The 13,421-nt window shown below is 47.4% G+C and overlaps 1 protein-coding gene across 1 annotated transcript in view; it reads left to right on the top strand.

Annotated features, from left to right (window-relative positions):
• Positions 1-7,820: 7,820 nt before the first annotated feature.
• The window catches only part of PDIA5 (protein disulfide isomerase family A member 5), a 93,420-nt gene continuing 87,819 nt past the window's right edge, over positions 7,821-13,421 (top strand). The window contains exon 1 of the mRNA XM_052642914.1: positions 7,821-7,933. Coding sequence (XP_052498874.1) covers positions 7,886-7,933 — 48 coding nt within the window. The 5' untranslated portion in view covers positions 7,821-7,885. The remainder of the gene's footprint in view (positions 7,934-13,421) is intronic.

The raw sequence follows: 13,421 nt of genomic DNA on the forward strand, positions 1-13,421 counted from the left end.
TAGGGACTCTCCAGAGGTGTATGGTGGAGGAAGGTGTTGGGTTTCTCATCACATGTGGGCAAGGTGTTGATTCATAAGTGTAACTATCAACAGAAGAGTGAACCCACCAGATAGAGGATGTGAGGACATCCTGGCTTTTGACACTTGGCCTTAGATACAAGCTTGGTCTTTAGTAAGGTGAACGCTGTTGTTAAGGAAGAAAACGGATCATCAAAGGTCAACTCTGGATTTAGTTTTAGCAAGTCTTTTTTTTTTTTTAATGAGCTCAAGCCTGGGGCCCTATAGTTGAAGCCAGTTAGAGAACTAAGTCCTGAGGAAAAAAAGAAGGTGAAAAACATACAGAGACATCAGGGGCATGGTCTAGGAGACCTGACCAGCACAAAGAAGTGCAAAGCACAACATCAGGCTGCTGTGGTTTCACCCTGGGGTTCAGGCCAGGGGGACATGGCTGGGTAGAGTGCTAGGGGCTTAGAGGGAACCCAGTCACACAGGGAAGATGACTGTTCTAAGTGAAGGCCGAGGGGTCGGCTTGGGGGGACCTCAGGTTTAAACATCCTGCTGGCTGGAGTCAGGACAGGGAGGAGGAAGGGGTTGGGGGTGAGACCGTGGGAAGAACTGAGGATCAATGCCAGAGAGGACAAGCAGGAAGTACTCTTACTAGCTTGAGGACTGGTCTTTCAACATGATACTTTTTTAAACGAAATGTCAGAGGGAGGCCCTGCAATGAGCCTATGTTCAATCAATATCCAATAATGAGTCACTAGTTATTATTCAATAGCCAAGGACACTCTTTCCAGGTCTGCCACAGAAACAAGGGGCAGACCCCTAAGCTGTCCCTTCTATACCCCGTTCAGAAGGACATACTCTAACCCAGATCTCTGAAGTTCTTTTAGGTCTTCTCCACATTCTTCATGACACTTGTTTTTTGAGGGTTTGCTTGTAACCCTTATGGCTGAAAGTGAAGAGGAACTAAAAAGCCTCTTGATGAAAGTGAAAGTGGAGAGTGAAAAAGTTGGCTTAAAGCTCAACGTTCAGAAAACTAAGATCATGGCATCTGGTCCCATCACTTCATGGGAAATAGATGGGGAAACAGTGGAAACAGTGTCAGACTTTATTTTGGGGGGCTCCAAAATCACTGTAGATGGTGATTGCAGCCATGAAATTAAAAGATGCTTACTCCTTGGAGGGAAAGTTATGACCAACCTAGATAGCATAGTCAAAAGCAGAGACATTACTTTGCCAACTAAGGTCTGTCTAGTCAAGGTTATGATTTTTCCAGTGGTCATGTATGGATGTGAGAGTTGGACTGTGAAGAAAGCCGAGTGCTGAAGATTTGATGCTTTTGAACTGTGGTGTTGGAGAAGACTCTTGAGAGTCCCTTGGACTGCAAGGAGATCCAACTAGTCCATTCTAAAGGAGATCAGCCCTGGGAATTCTTTGGAAGGACTGATGCTGAAGCTGAAACTCCAATTCTTTGGCTACCTCATGCGAAGAGTTGACTCATTGGAAAAGACTGATTCTGGGAGGGATTGGGGGCAGGAGAAGGGGACAACAGAGGATGAGATGGCTGGATGGCCTCACTGACTTGATGGACGTGAGTTTGAGTGAACTCTGGGAGTTGGTGATGGACAGGGAGGCCTGGCATGCTGCAGTTCATGGGTTTGCAAAGAGTTGGACACGACTGAGCGACTGAACTGAACTGAACTGAATGGATGTGAGGTAGTAGCTCATTGTGGTTTTAGTTTGCATTTCCCTATTGACTGGTAATGTTGAGCATCTTTTCATATGCTTGTTGGCCATTTGTATATCTTCTTTGGAGAACTATTGAAGCTCTTTGCCCATTCTTAAATCAGGTTGGTTTTTGTTGTTACTGTTGAGGTGAAGGAGTTTTTCATACATTCTGGATATCTACCCCTGTCAAAAAATATCCAGACAGCTTTACTGGATATGAATATTTTATTGAGCGAGAAATAAACTGTTAAAGAACAGAGAAACCTCAGAAGCTTGTTTTCACCAGTTGCAGCTCAGTTTGTGAAGCATGAATGAGGAATACCTTGTTTTTACTTGTGACTAGTTCTTAGAAATTCACATTTCTTTTCATTGCATAAGCTTGCTTATTTGTAGGTAATTGGCTAGGAAGCCATAAGATCACATTGACATGAAGAATGCTTAAGCTTTGTTTAAGGTCAGGGTCAGTTTTTTGGGAAAATCAGGACACTTACATGTGACTATGAGCATTAGGTCTCTGGTTATATTCAAACTGTGGCCTCTGTTTTGGTTTACTTTAGTGCCTTTTATTTCAATATATGATTTGCAAATATTCTTTCCCATTCTGTGGGTTTCCTTTTTACTCTGTTAATTGTGACCTTTGATGCATGGATGTTTTTAATTTTGATGTAGTCCAATTTACCTATTTTTACTTTTGTTGTTTGTGCTTTTGGTTTCATATCCAAGAAATCATTGCTAAATCCAAAGTCATGAAGCTTTCCACCTGTATTTTCTTCTAAAGCATTTTATAGTTTTGGCTCTTATGTTCAGGTCTGTGACCCATTTGAGTTAATTCTTGTATATGATTCAAGGTAAGGGTCCAACTTCAATCTTTTGTGTGTAGATGCCCAGTTTTCTCAACACCATTTGTTGAAAAATCTATCCTCCACTTTAAACCATTTTAAAGTCTACAATTCAATGCCATTAAGTGCATTCATATTGTAGAGCAACCACTATCCATCTCCAAAACCTTTTCATCAGTCCACTGAAATTCTGGGCTTCCCTGGTGGCTCAGTGGTAAAGAAATCTGCCTGCCCATGCTGGAGATGTGGGTTTGATCCCTGGGTCAGGAAGATACCCTGGAGAAGGAAAAAGCAACTCACTCCAATATTTTTGCCTGGGAAATCTCATGGACAGAGGAGCCTGCTGGTCTACAGTCCCTGAGGTTGCAGAGAGTTGGACTTGACTTAGTGATTGAGCACGGCACTGAAGTTCAGTAACTATCCAACACTAAGTGCTAGGGCCCCTCTCCTCTCATCTCCTGGAAGCTACTGTTCTACTTCCTGTCTCTGTAATGCATCCCAGTCCGTGTTCTTAAGGACCTCACTCCACACGGGAAATCGTGGGAGCACAGAGAAGGGACACAGGCCCCAGGCTGCTGGGCGTGTTGGTGGGAGAATGATGAGTGTCAGGGGAAGCTCTTGGAGGAGGGGTTACCCAAGATGGGTGGGTATCAGCCAAAATGCGGGGGGGGGGGGGGGGGGGGGGCGGTGCAGGTGGAGTGACATCTCTCAGTGAGCAGAGGCAAATGCTTGTGAGCATGGGAGCATGGGGTGTTCTGCTAGGACTAGCTTCTCACCCAGGTGTAGGGATTACTAATGATCTCCCAGCTATCTCATCTTTAGACTTTCCGCCTCCTTCCACCATCCCTATGCAGTGCTGACTTCTTTTTCCCTCCATCTCATTTCTCCTCTTTTTTTTTTTAACCTATGAACTTCTTATTCAAATATAACTTAAAGGATTGCATAACCTATGAAAGTGTGTGATGAAGTTTTACAAAGTGAACATACTCAGGTACCCTGTACTCAGATGGAGTAACAGAACCCCAGAATCACAAGAGACCCCTTCCAGTGACTACCCGCAACCTTCCCTCAAAGGTAACCACAATTCTGACTTATAACAAAACAGAACTTTTGCCTTTCTTGTAGCTCATATAAGTGGAATTGTACAAAAGAATATACTCTTTTGTGTCTGGCTTCTTTGACTCAGCATTCCTTCTATTTTGTTCTGGCCAATTCTCATCCATACTTAAATGCCAGAAAATGGTCTTTGTGCTAGTCTTCATCTCAGCCCAGATGATGGAGAGGAACTGGCTACACAAATATCAGGTGGCGGCACAATTCACAATAAACCTCAGGAAGAGAAGTTTCTCTGGCTGGCCCCGTGGGGCTGCTGCTGGAGAATGGATGGTTTCCATTGAGGGCTGTAATGGAGGAGGGACAGCACTTGCCCTGCGCTATTCTCCTAATATTTCAAGGAGAGCAAAGCTTAGCATTGTTAAACATTCCCAGAAGGGACATAAATCTCATTTTAGCGTGCTTCGATTGCAGGATGAAATGGCTTGTTTTCTCGGCAGTTTTTATTTTTCCCTCTCAGTCCCCTGCCCTCTGGTTCTCCGGCTCACAGGCGCGTGGCTTCCTTCCTTCCTTCCTCTCCTGGACTCTTTCCCTTTTGGCAGTCACATCGCTACAGAGTTCAGCCCTCCTCTGGACCCAGGAGCTTTTAGCTAGTCTTGGACTCAGGAGATACAAGGGATTCTGAAGATTAGCTGATTCATTCTACCCTTCGTTTTTTGAACTTTTAAAAAATCAAGATATGATTTACATATAGTAAAGTGTACAAGGGCTTTCCTGATAACTCAGCTAGTAAAGAATCTGCCTGTAAGGCTGGAGACACCAGTTAGATTCCTGGGTCAGGAAGTTTCTCTGGAGAACGGCTGGGTTACCCACTCCAATATTCCCTGGTGTCTCAGATGGTAAAGAATCTGCCTGCAATGTGGGAGACCTGGGTTCGATCCCTGGGTTGGGAAGATCCCCTGGAAGAGGACATGGCAACACACTCTGGTATTCTTGCCTGGAGAATCCTCATGGACAGAGGAGCCTGGTGGGCTACAGTCCACAGGGTCGAAAAGAGTCAGCCACTACTAAGCAACTAAGCACAGCACAACGCATGCAAATCTTAGCATATAGCTCAATTAATAAATTAGTCTTTACATATGTAGACTGCCACATAACAGTCATTTAATCAAAATATAGAACATTCCTAGCACCCAGAGGTTTGCTCATATTTTTTCCCAGTTGATCTCTCCTTCTCCCCTCCCTCCCCCGACCCTGGGAACCCTTAGTTTCCTTCTATCACCAGAGATTGTGCTTGCTTGTTCTTGAATTTCAGATAAATGGGATCATACAGTATGTGCTTTTTCATGCCTGGCTACTTTTGCTCAACATCAGGGTTTGGAGATTCATCTATGTTGCTGTGGATATCTGTACTTTGTTCTTTTGTTGTTGTTGCTGTTGCCGAATAGAGTATCATTTACTTACCTACTTTTCTTTTCAAGGACGTTTGGGTAGTTTTCAGTTTGCCCCTATATTAGTTTGTTAGGGTTACTTTGTAACAAAGTAACACAGAGTGGTTTAGATAACAGAAATTTAGTTTCTCACAGTTCTGGAGGCTAGAAGTCCAAGGTCAAAGTATCATCAGGGTGGGTTTCACCTGAGGACCTTTCTCCTTGGCTTGTAGCTGGCCACCTTCCCTTTGTGTCTTCACACAATCTTTCCTCTCCTTTGTCTTTTCATAAGGACACCAGCCATGTTGGATTAGGGCTCACCCCAATGATTTCATTCAACTTAACTACTTCTTAAGGCCTTATCTCCAAATAGAGTCACATTCTAAGGTACTGGGCGTAGGACTTCAATATATGAACTTGGCGGGGTCGGGGAGGGGGGCAGTGGTGGAGAAAGAATAAAATTCAGTCCCCAAAAAGCTGCTATGAATAAAGCTGCTATGAACATCTTGGTATGGTTTTGTACATGCACCACTGTCCAAAGTGGTCAAACCAATTTACGCTCCCATCATCATTTGTAGATCATGAGCTTGAAGATGCAGAGCAGGCAGAGGAAGCCCTGTCCCAGCTTGCTTCAGGAATATCTGAAATTCTCCAACACGTTCCTGCATTCAATCATTCAGTTACTCATCAAAAAGAATTCCAAAAACCACCTGAGGCTCAGGTCCTAGGCTAGGCTCTGAAGTTAAGTGGTTAACAAGAGAGATGTGAAACTTCTATCCCATTTGTAGCAACAGAAAATGAACATACCAGCTAAAGAAGTAATTGCAGAATGTGGCAAGTGCTAGCAAAGAAACAATGGAAGCTGAGTTAGAGAATAAGGGGTTGGGGTGGAGAGGGTAAAATCTCCTTTAAATGGGTTGCTCCAAGGGCCTTTCTCTTACATAGAGGAGAGCCCTGAAAGGATGAGAAGGTGGCAGCTGGACCAAGGGCCAGGGAAAGTGTTAAGGCAGGAAAAGTACTAGCCTTGAAGTAGGAACAGCTCTGATGGCCGGGAATGTGCAGGAAATAACGGTTTGTGTAACTGGAGCCAAGTAGACAACATAGAGGAGAGATAGTAGATGAAGTCCAGAGGGCAGGCCCAGACCATTCACGGCTCACAGCTCATGCGGAAGTGTTTGGATTTCATTTTATGGGCAATGGGAAACCATTGGAGGGTTTCAAGGAAATGGCAAACAAAATCCAACTGACATTAACAACTGTATTGTAGGGGGTATAGGGAGGAAGGAGCAGGCAAATAGAAGGAGCAGCCTTACCCTCGCATGGGGTGAGATGTCAGTAACTTAGACTTGGGAGAGAGATATTGAGTTGGCCAAGAAGTTTGTTTGGATTTTTTCCATAACATCTTTTAGAAAACTTGAACAGACTTTTTGGCCAATCCAATATTTTGGCAGTAGAGCTGACGTGACGTGGTGATGGGTTGAATGGGCCTGTTGAGAAGTGAGGATGGATCAAGGACGACTTCTAGGCATTGAACTTGGGACCTCCAGACTATGAAAAGCTCTTTTAGCTATAACCTATCAATCCTAGATTATACATCCTTGTCCATCTCAAGCCTCAGAATATAGTAGGTGTTTAATAAACATTCTTAAATGAATAACTGATGCCATGCATGAATGTTTTAGCACATGAATCGGTTCGATAAAGGTTTTTTTATTGAGATAAAATTCACAAAACATAAAAAATAACCATTTTAAAGTGTACAATTCAGTGGCTTTTAGTACATTCACAGGGTTGTGCAACCATCGCTTATGTCTTGCTTCAAAACATCTTTATCACCCGCCAAGGAGATCCTGCACCCAGTGAAGAGTCACTCGCCAATCCCTCCTCCTCTCAGCCCCAGGAAACCACTAATCTACTTTCTGTGCCTCTGAATTTGCCTGTTTCTGGATGGTTCATAAAAATGTAATCATACAATATGCATACTTTTGTTTCTTCCTCAGCATAATAGTTTCGAGCTTCATCCACATTGTAGCATGCATCAGTAGCTCATTACTTTTAATGATGGAATAATATCCCGCTGTATGAATATATCCCATTTTGTTTACCCATTTATCTCTCAGTGGACACCTGGGTTGTTTCCACCTTTTGGTTATTGTGAACAAGACTGCAGTGAGCATTTGTGTGACAGTAGTTGTTTGGATGCCTGTTTTCAAGTCTTTGGGGTACATGCCCAGGAATGTGGTTATTGGCTTATATGGTAATCTGTATCCAACTTTCTGAGGAAATGTCAAATTGTTTTCCAACAGGTCAATAAAGGTTTCTTGAATGCAGAAAAGGAACAGTAGGTGGGAGGCAGGGATGAGGGCTTTTCCGGCCTCCACAAGCAGAACTGGACTGTGCCATTTGCAGGCTGTGTAATCTGGGTCAAATGACTGAAGTTCTCTGGGCCACCTCTTCATCCTCAAAGTGGGGAAAATAAAATTTTTCTCTGTGAGCCGAAGGACATGCTTTTTCTAAAGTTCTAGGCACAGAGTAAGCCCCCCAAATTAACTAACTGCCTTCCCTTACTCTAACCTTGACCATACCGCACTAGGCTCTTGATTCTACCTGGCCAGGGGGCCAAGTTCAGCCGTGCTGCAAACTACAACTCCCAGCACGCACTTCTCCCGGGCAGGCTCTCCCAGCGTGGTGCGCATGCTTTGGCAGACGTGGCACCGGGAACTCGGAGGCGGGGAGCAATTGGGAAGTGGCGGCGGCGGTTGCACCCGGCGAAGCTGCGGTCGCTGGAGCCCGAGTGGGGACCGGAGCCGGCTGGGGGCAGCGGCAGCAGGGATGGCGCGGGTCGTGCCGGCGTGGCTGCTCCTGCCGCTGGCGGTCTGGGTGAGGCTGTGGCGCTGGGGTTCGGGCCGGGAAGGCACGTGCGCCCGGCGTGCAGGTCCAAGCTCCCTGCTCCCGGGGCTTGCGGGGAGATGATGCCTCCGGTCGCCTGGGTGGAGGCATGCGTGCTGGACAGGCGGGGACCCGGTGGCTGTGCGGGAGGCGGCGGGGCGGTCGCCGTGCCCTCCCTGCGAAGTGCTTCGGCGCTCAAAGGTCGAAAGGAGCCCGGGGTGGGGGAGCCCGGGGGCGCCGGGAGATCGCTGGCTGGGGGCTTGCGCGGTGGACACGACTTTATGGGGGTGCAGGTCAGGGCGCGGCCATGGGCTAGGGCGGAAAGCCGGCGGCGTGGGGGGGGCACTGCGCCCCAGACTCGGGGCCCTGCACCTGTGTGAGTTTGGGGTGGGAAGGGGATGTTTGGCACCTGCACTGCCGAAAACCTTGTTTTAGGACCACCTAGTTCTTGGTTTTGGCCCTGAGCAGCCGGGAAACTGCCGGCCACCACATGGACTGCCCTCCCGAGCAGCCCCCGCTGGCCAGACTTGGCTGGGCCGGGTGGGGTCGCCGGGGCGGGGAGTTCTGCTCCTTTACCCAGCTGAGGCTGGCTGGAACCTCAGCCACTTTCTGGCTTGTGATGCGGCCTATCATTTTAATGTAGGTGACTTAGTCTCCTCATCCGTGAAATGGGGACGCTTTAGATACCACTCTCCCTCCACCCCCCGCACGGTTGCCAGGATGATCGGATGACAAATTGGAGGAGGAAGCTCTAAATTTCGAAATCCTACAAGAGGGGAGGAGGGACGGGCCCGGGTTATGGGAGTGTGGGATCTCCGGAGCAATTTGATACCCTTGGGGTTGAGGGTGGAGAGTGTACCTCAGGGCATCGCGGAGAGGTCGGAATGGGTGTGTCCACAGCCCCAAGGGCCCGGGGCTGGCCCTGGTGTTCCCATGGGTGTGTGATACGGTCTCCTTCCATACCTCTCTCGTAGTTTCTGGTCTCCCTGATTATAGGACAGCTTTGGCTCCTTCTTTTCCTGAAGCTCCTGAAGAGAGACTCCTGCTGCTGGCACTCTTTCCAACCTGGATTTTCCAGTTTCGTTTTTTTTTTCTTTTGGGTGTGGCAAGGATGCTGGACAACGCGTGAGGAGAAAAAATGGAGTGTGGATTGAGTTGTTTTAAACACTTCCAGCTCTCAATACTGTGCCCTTCTGGGATCACCAGTGAGGAGTGGCCCAGTAGTTTCTGGTTGTCTGAAAGTGGGCAGAAAAGGAAGCTGCCCCTGCCCCTCTAGATCTGTTTCTGCCTCTTGGAAGCGGGGCTGGAGGGGGCAGTGTCACTTGCCCAGGTTTGTTTAGGCTTGTCTGATGCTCTGTTTTCATTCTGTTCCCTCAGCCAGTTGGCCTGGGTGGTCTCTGGGCCAGGCAGGGCTGCTGGACTGTGCAGAGGGGGCCGTCTCCAGTGCCACCCCGGGAAGGTGTTTGAACTCAGTCTGTTTTAGGAGGTCTACTTTCTTCTTCCCCTTTCTTTTCCCTCTTGTGAAAATGAAAGACTTGGGACTCTGACCAGAAAGAAGTTTCATTCAGCAAACATTCATTTATTGGCTGGCACTGGGTTGGATTTGGGATGGAGGGCAAAATACACATTGTTCCTGCCCTCCCGTGTTGCCCTGAGTTGGGCAGGGAAGTCAGTCTTGTGGGCAAATAAAGACAGAGGAGTGAATACCCAACACTCGACGGTCTGGGAGCACCACTGAAGGAGAGCTGTGCATTAATTTAGAGGGAAGGTCAGCCACGACTTTCCTGAGAGGTGCGTTGAGCTGTCAGGAGCGAGTGTGGGAGTCATCTAGGCAGCTGAGGTCTGCTGATGCCCTCCACGGGAGGTGTGGAGGGTAGGTAGGTTTGCTGAGAGCACTAGAACCTGGGGGTCATCAGCAAGGAACTGGCATTTTCTCCTTTCCCCAAGCCCAAGATTGGCTTAGCAGGTGTGAGACTGAGGTGTAGAGTCAGTGACTAGTGGTGAGTGGACACCAGGGTGCCATGCTATGCTAAGTTGGTTCAAGTGTGTCCAAGTCTTTGCGACCCTATGGACTGTAGCCTGCCAGGCTCCTCTGTCCATGGGATTCTCCAGGCAAGATTACTGGAGCGGATTGCTGTGCCTTCCTCCAGGAGATCTTCCCAATCCAGGGATCGAACCCATGTCTCCTGCGGCTCCCGCATTGTAGGCAGATTCTTTACCACTGAGGAAGCCCGGACACCAGGATGGGCCTCTGTAAATATTAACTGTGTCCATGTGATAAGGGTTCCCCAGCTCCTGGGACTTGATTGAGTTTCTTTGTTCACTCAGTATTTACTGAGAGCTGATATGTACAGGGCCCCGGGCTGTGACCCAAGAAACGCAAAGAAGTGTGAAGGAGTCTACAGAGATTCATGGACAGGGGTGTACACACATCCTATTTTTTACAGTAGCAAAAATATGCAAGTGGCTTTCATGCTTAACAATAGCAACATGCTTAAATGACTTGTAGCCCTACCCATACCATGGAAAGTGATGTTTATAAAGGATGTATGTATTTGCTAGAATGCTGGATTTATTTTCAAAATATTTTATAATGCTTATGAGGACTGTCTAAGGACACGAAAAAGTACTTGTATATGATAATTAGGGGAAAAGCGGGATACAAAACGGAATCCCAGGGTGGCTGAAGCTAGCTACAGAGGCGAGGGATTAGCCGAACATCCAAATGTCAACAGTGATTGCTCTGGAAGGTGGAGTTGTGGGTGACTTTTGCTTACTTCTTTGTTTATGCTTTTTTTTATATTTCCCAAGTTTTCTTGAATTTAATGAATGTGCATTAGCTTTTAATCAGAAGTTAGTAAAGGAACTTAAAAAAATGTTTCTTTGAGGACTCCCAGTCTTCCAACACTGTGATGTGGAAAGAGGTGCAGTCAACACTTGGACAAGTTGGTCCTAGCCCTTCCAGGCTGGGTGTCTGTGCATGGGGCCTGCAGCTGTGGGGGCCAGGCTGTCCTGTCCCCACACCCCTGCAGCTGCCTGGCCCTTCATGCTGTCCCATTTAGCTTCCCCCTGCAGTCAGCCCTTCCTCAGGCCGTCCATGCTGACTGTCCTATAGTCTCCATCCAGAACTTGGGAGAACGCACCCTCACCCTGCTCAAGCGTCTCAGTGTCAGGCTGAGGCCCAGAGTGGGCCTGTGATGACCTTTTCACAGGTTCATAGACAAGTGGGAAAAATAACAACGGTGAATTTTTTCTTTTTTTTTTCATGATTCTGAGTATTTCCAGTTTAAAAACTTAATTTCTCTGGCATGGTATCCATATTGAGACGGTGCTGGGGGAGTGGCTTAGAGTGTCCTTTCGGAAAAAAAGATGAAAGCAGTGATACTGTATTGTGATTTTTTTTAAAAAGCCTTCGATTGATAAAAATCTAAATTCAGATATGTATGTTATATACATAATTTAAACATATTTTAAAATATATATTTAAATTATATTTTAAAATATATCCTGCTACTCTGTGAGCTTCAGAAGTCTGAGAACTATTGACCTAATTCAAAATTCTCTGATTTTATAAGAGAAAAATGAGGCTTTGAGAGAGAAGGGACTCACCCACGTGAGGCCGCCTAGTTTGTAAAGACAAGGCGGTGTGAGAGCCAGGCTCCTGAATTACAGATGGACATTCTTCCCACTCCATCTATGTCATCCAGCTCCCACCTGCTTCCTTCCACCCACGCCACTGTCCAGGCTTCTGCCCCTGAGGGTGGCATGAAGCTCAGAACCTGGTGGGACAGGGGGCAGAGGTGCAGGGAGCAGCAGGTGTTTGCCCCGTCTCTCCTGCAGAGCTTTTAGTGTATATGTATTTAGGTTCTACACCATTATATATTTAATAGGCTCTGGTGGGCTGGCCTGGGGGCCTAATTGCCAATTATAATGCTGCTTGGAACCTGGAGTGCACTTTTCCCACAGAAATAAGCACTTTGCAGAGGAAGTGTTAAAACAGAACTGGCACCTGAGTTGGGGGGATGGCCAGGTGCCTTAGGAGCGGCAAACAGGGTGCTGTGGATTCTGTCCAGAGTCAGCCTCTGGGGCACCCAGCGACCAGAGAAGGGCCCTAGCTTATGCCTCACAAGGAGGGCAGACCCTGAGCTCTGTGACAGTGGGGATCCTCTGGGTGCTGGCACCTCGCCCAAACCTGACATGCAGTCATCCCTGGTCCATATTTGCTGAAAGGATTCAGTGTTGCAGGCAGGGAATCCAAGACAGAATTGTAGGCAATGAGGAGCAATGGACGATGCTAGATGGACAGAAGGATTTGAGTCTGGGGCTGGGGAAATAAGACTAGAAAAGTGAATCCAGTAAAAAAGAACCTTCGATGCCTGGCAAAGCTTTCAGGACTCAAATCTGTAGACAATGGAGAGACATGATGAAAGTTGCCGTTTTTAATAACAAGAACAATGAGGCCACAGTGCAGGGCTGGGTTGGAGCGGGAGAGACTAGATTAATTTTCCCAAAACAACACTTTCTTCCTCTTACTTTCTTCTCTGTTATCTACAAGATGAAGTCCAGTGTGATGTTATGGAAAGAATATGAGCTTTTAGCCACACTCAGGAGCTGTGTGACCTTGGGCTCTGCCTATTTTCTTGTTGTCAGCAGTGGTGATAATACCCATTGTGCAGAGTTGAAAGGATCAGAAATAATACAGGGAGCACCCAGCATCGTGCATGGCACATGGGCACGCCCAATAAATAGGAGCCGGCAGGCACCTCAGGTGGTTGGAGAATGGGTGCCTGGAAGCCAGTGAAGGGCCAGAGGGGCTGTGAGTGGAGGCTGTGAGCCATGGGTAGGGGGCTGTACCATGATTCTTGGATTCTTGCATCATGGGTTGCTGGAGCCGAGGTCCTGATGGCTCCTTGCCCCTCTGCACTGGGCCCTTCAGAGACTCTTGATGGGTGGGAGGTGTGGGTGTGTGTACACAGAAGGGCTAAGAGTTTAAGTGCTCTGCTTTTCCCCTTTTTTCTGAAAGTGGATCCTCTCTTGAGACTGGAGATACCAACCACACTGCCTCCCTGGAGGGTTTGCCCCAGCTTTGTGGTTTTGTTCTGTGAGGCTCTTGTGTTTCTCTTGGTGGTTGTAGTAGATTTGGGAGGCTGACAGTGGACCAGAGAGTGACCCCCAGGGTGTAGGAGAGCCTAAGTTCTCCTGCATCACCAGACTTTGGTGGTCTTCTTGCCCTCCTTTCGTTTCCTCCTGGCATCTTGGCAGGAGAGAGAAGGAGCACTGTGCCTTGCCCATCCTGCAGCACTGACCTGAGTCTGTGGCTTCCCATTTGACCTGTCGACAAGAATTATAAAACACCTGGTACACTGTAGAGGGCTTGCAAAGTATTTCGGTGTATCTCACGTCTGTGTAGTTCCGTGTCCCACACGAGCTGGGTAAGATAAGCTGGTTGAGTACTGTTACTTCAAGAGAGGGATGGGTA

The sequence above is a fragment of the Budorcas taxicolor genome, chromosome 1 (assembly GCF_023091745.1).
Source record: "Budorcas taxicolor isolate Tak-1 chromosome 1, Takin1.1, whole genome shotgun sequence".
Lineage (NCBI taxonomy): Eukaryota > Metazoa > Chordata > Mammalia > Artiodactyla > Bovidae > Budorcas > Budorcas taxicolor.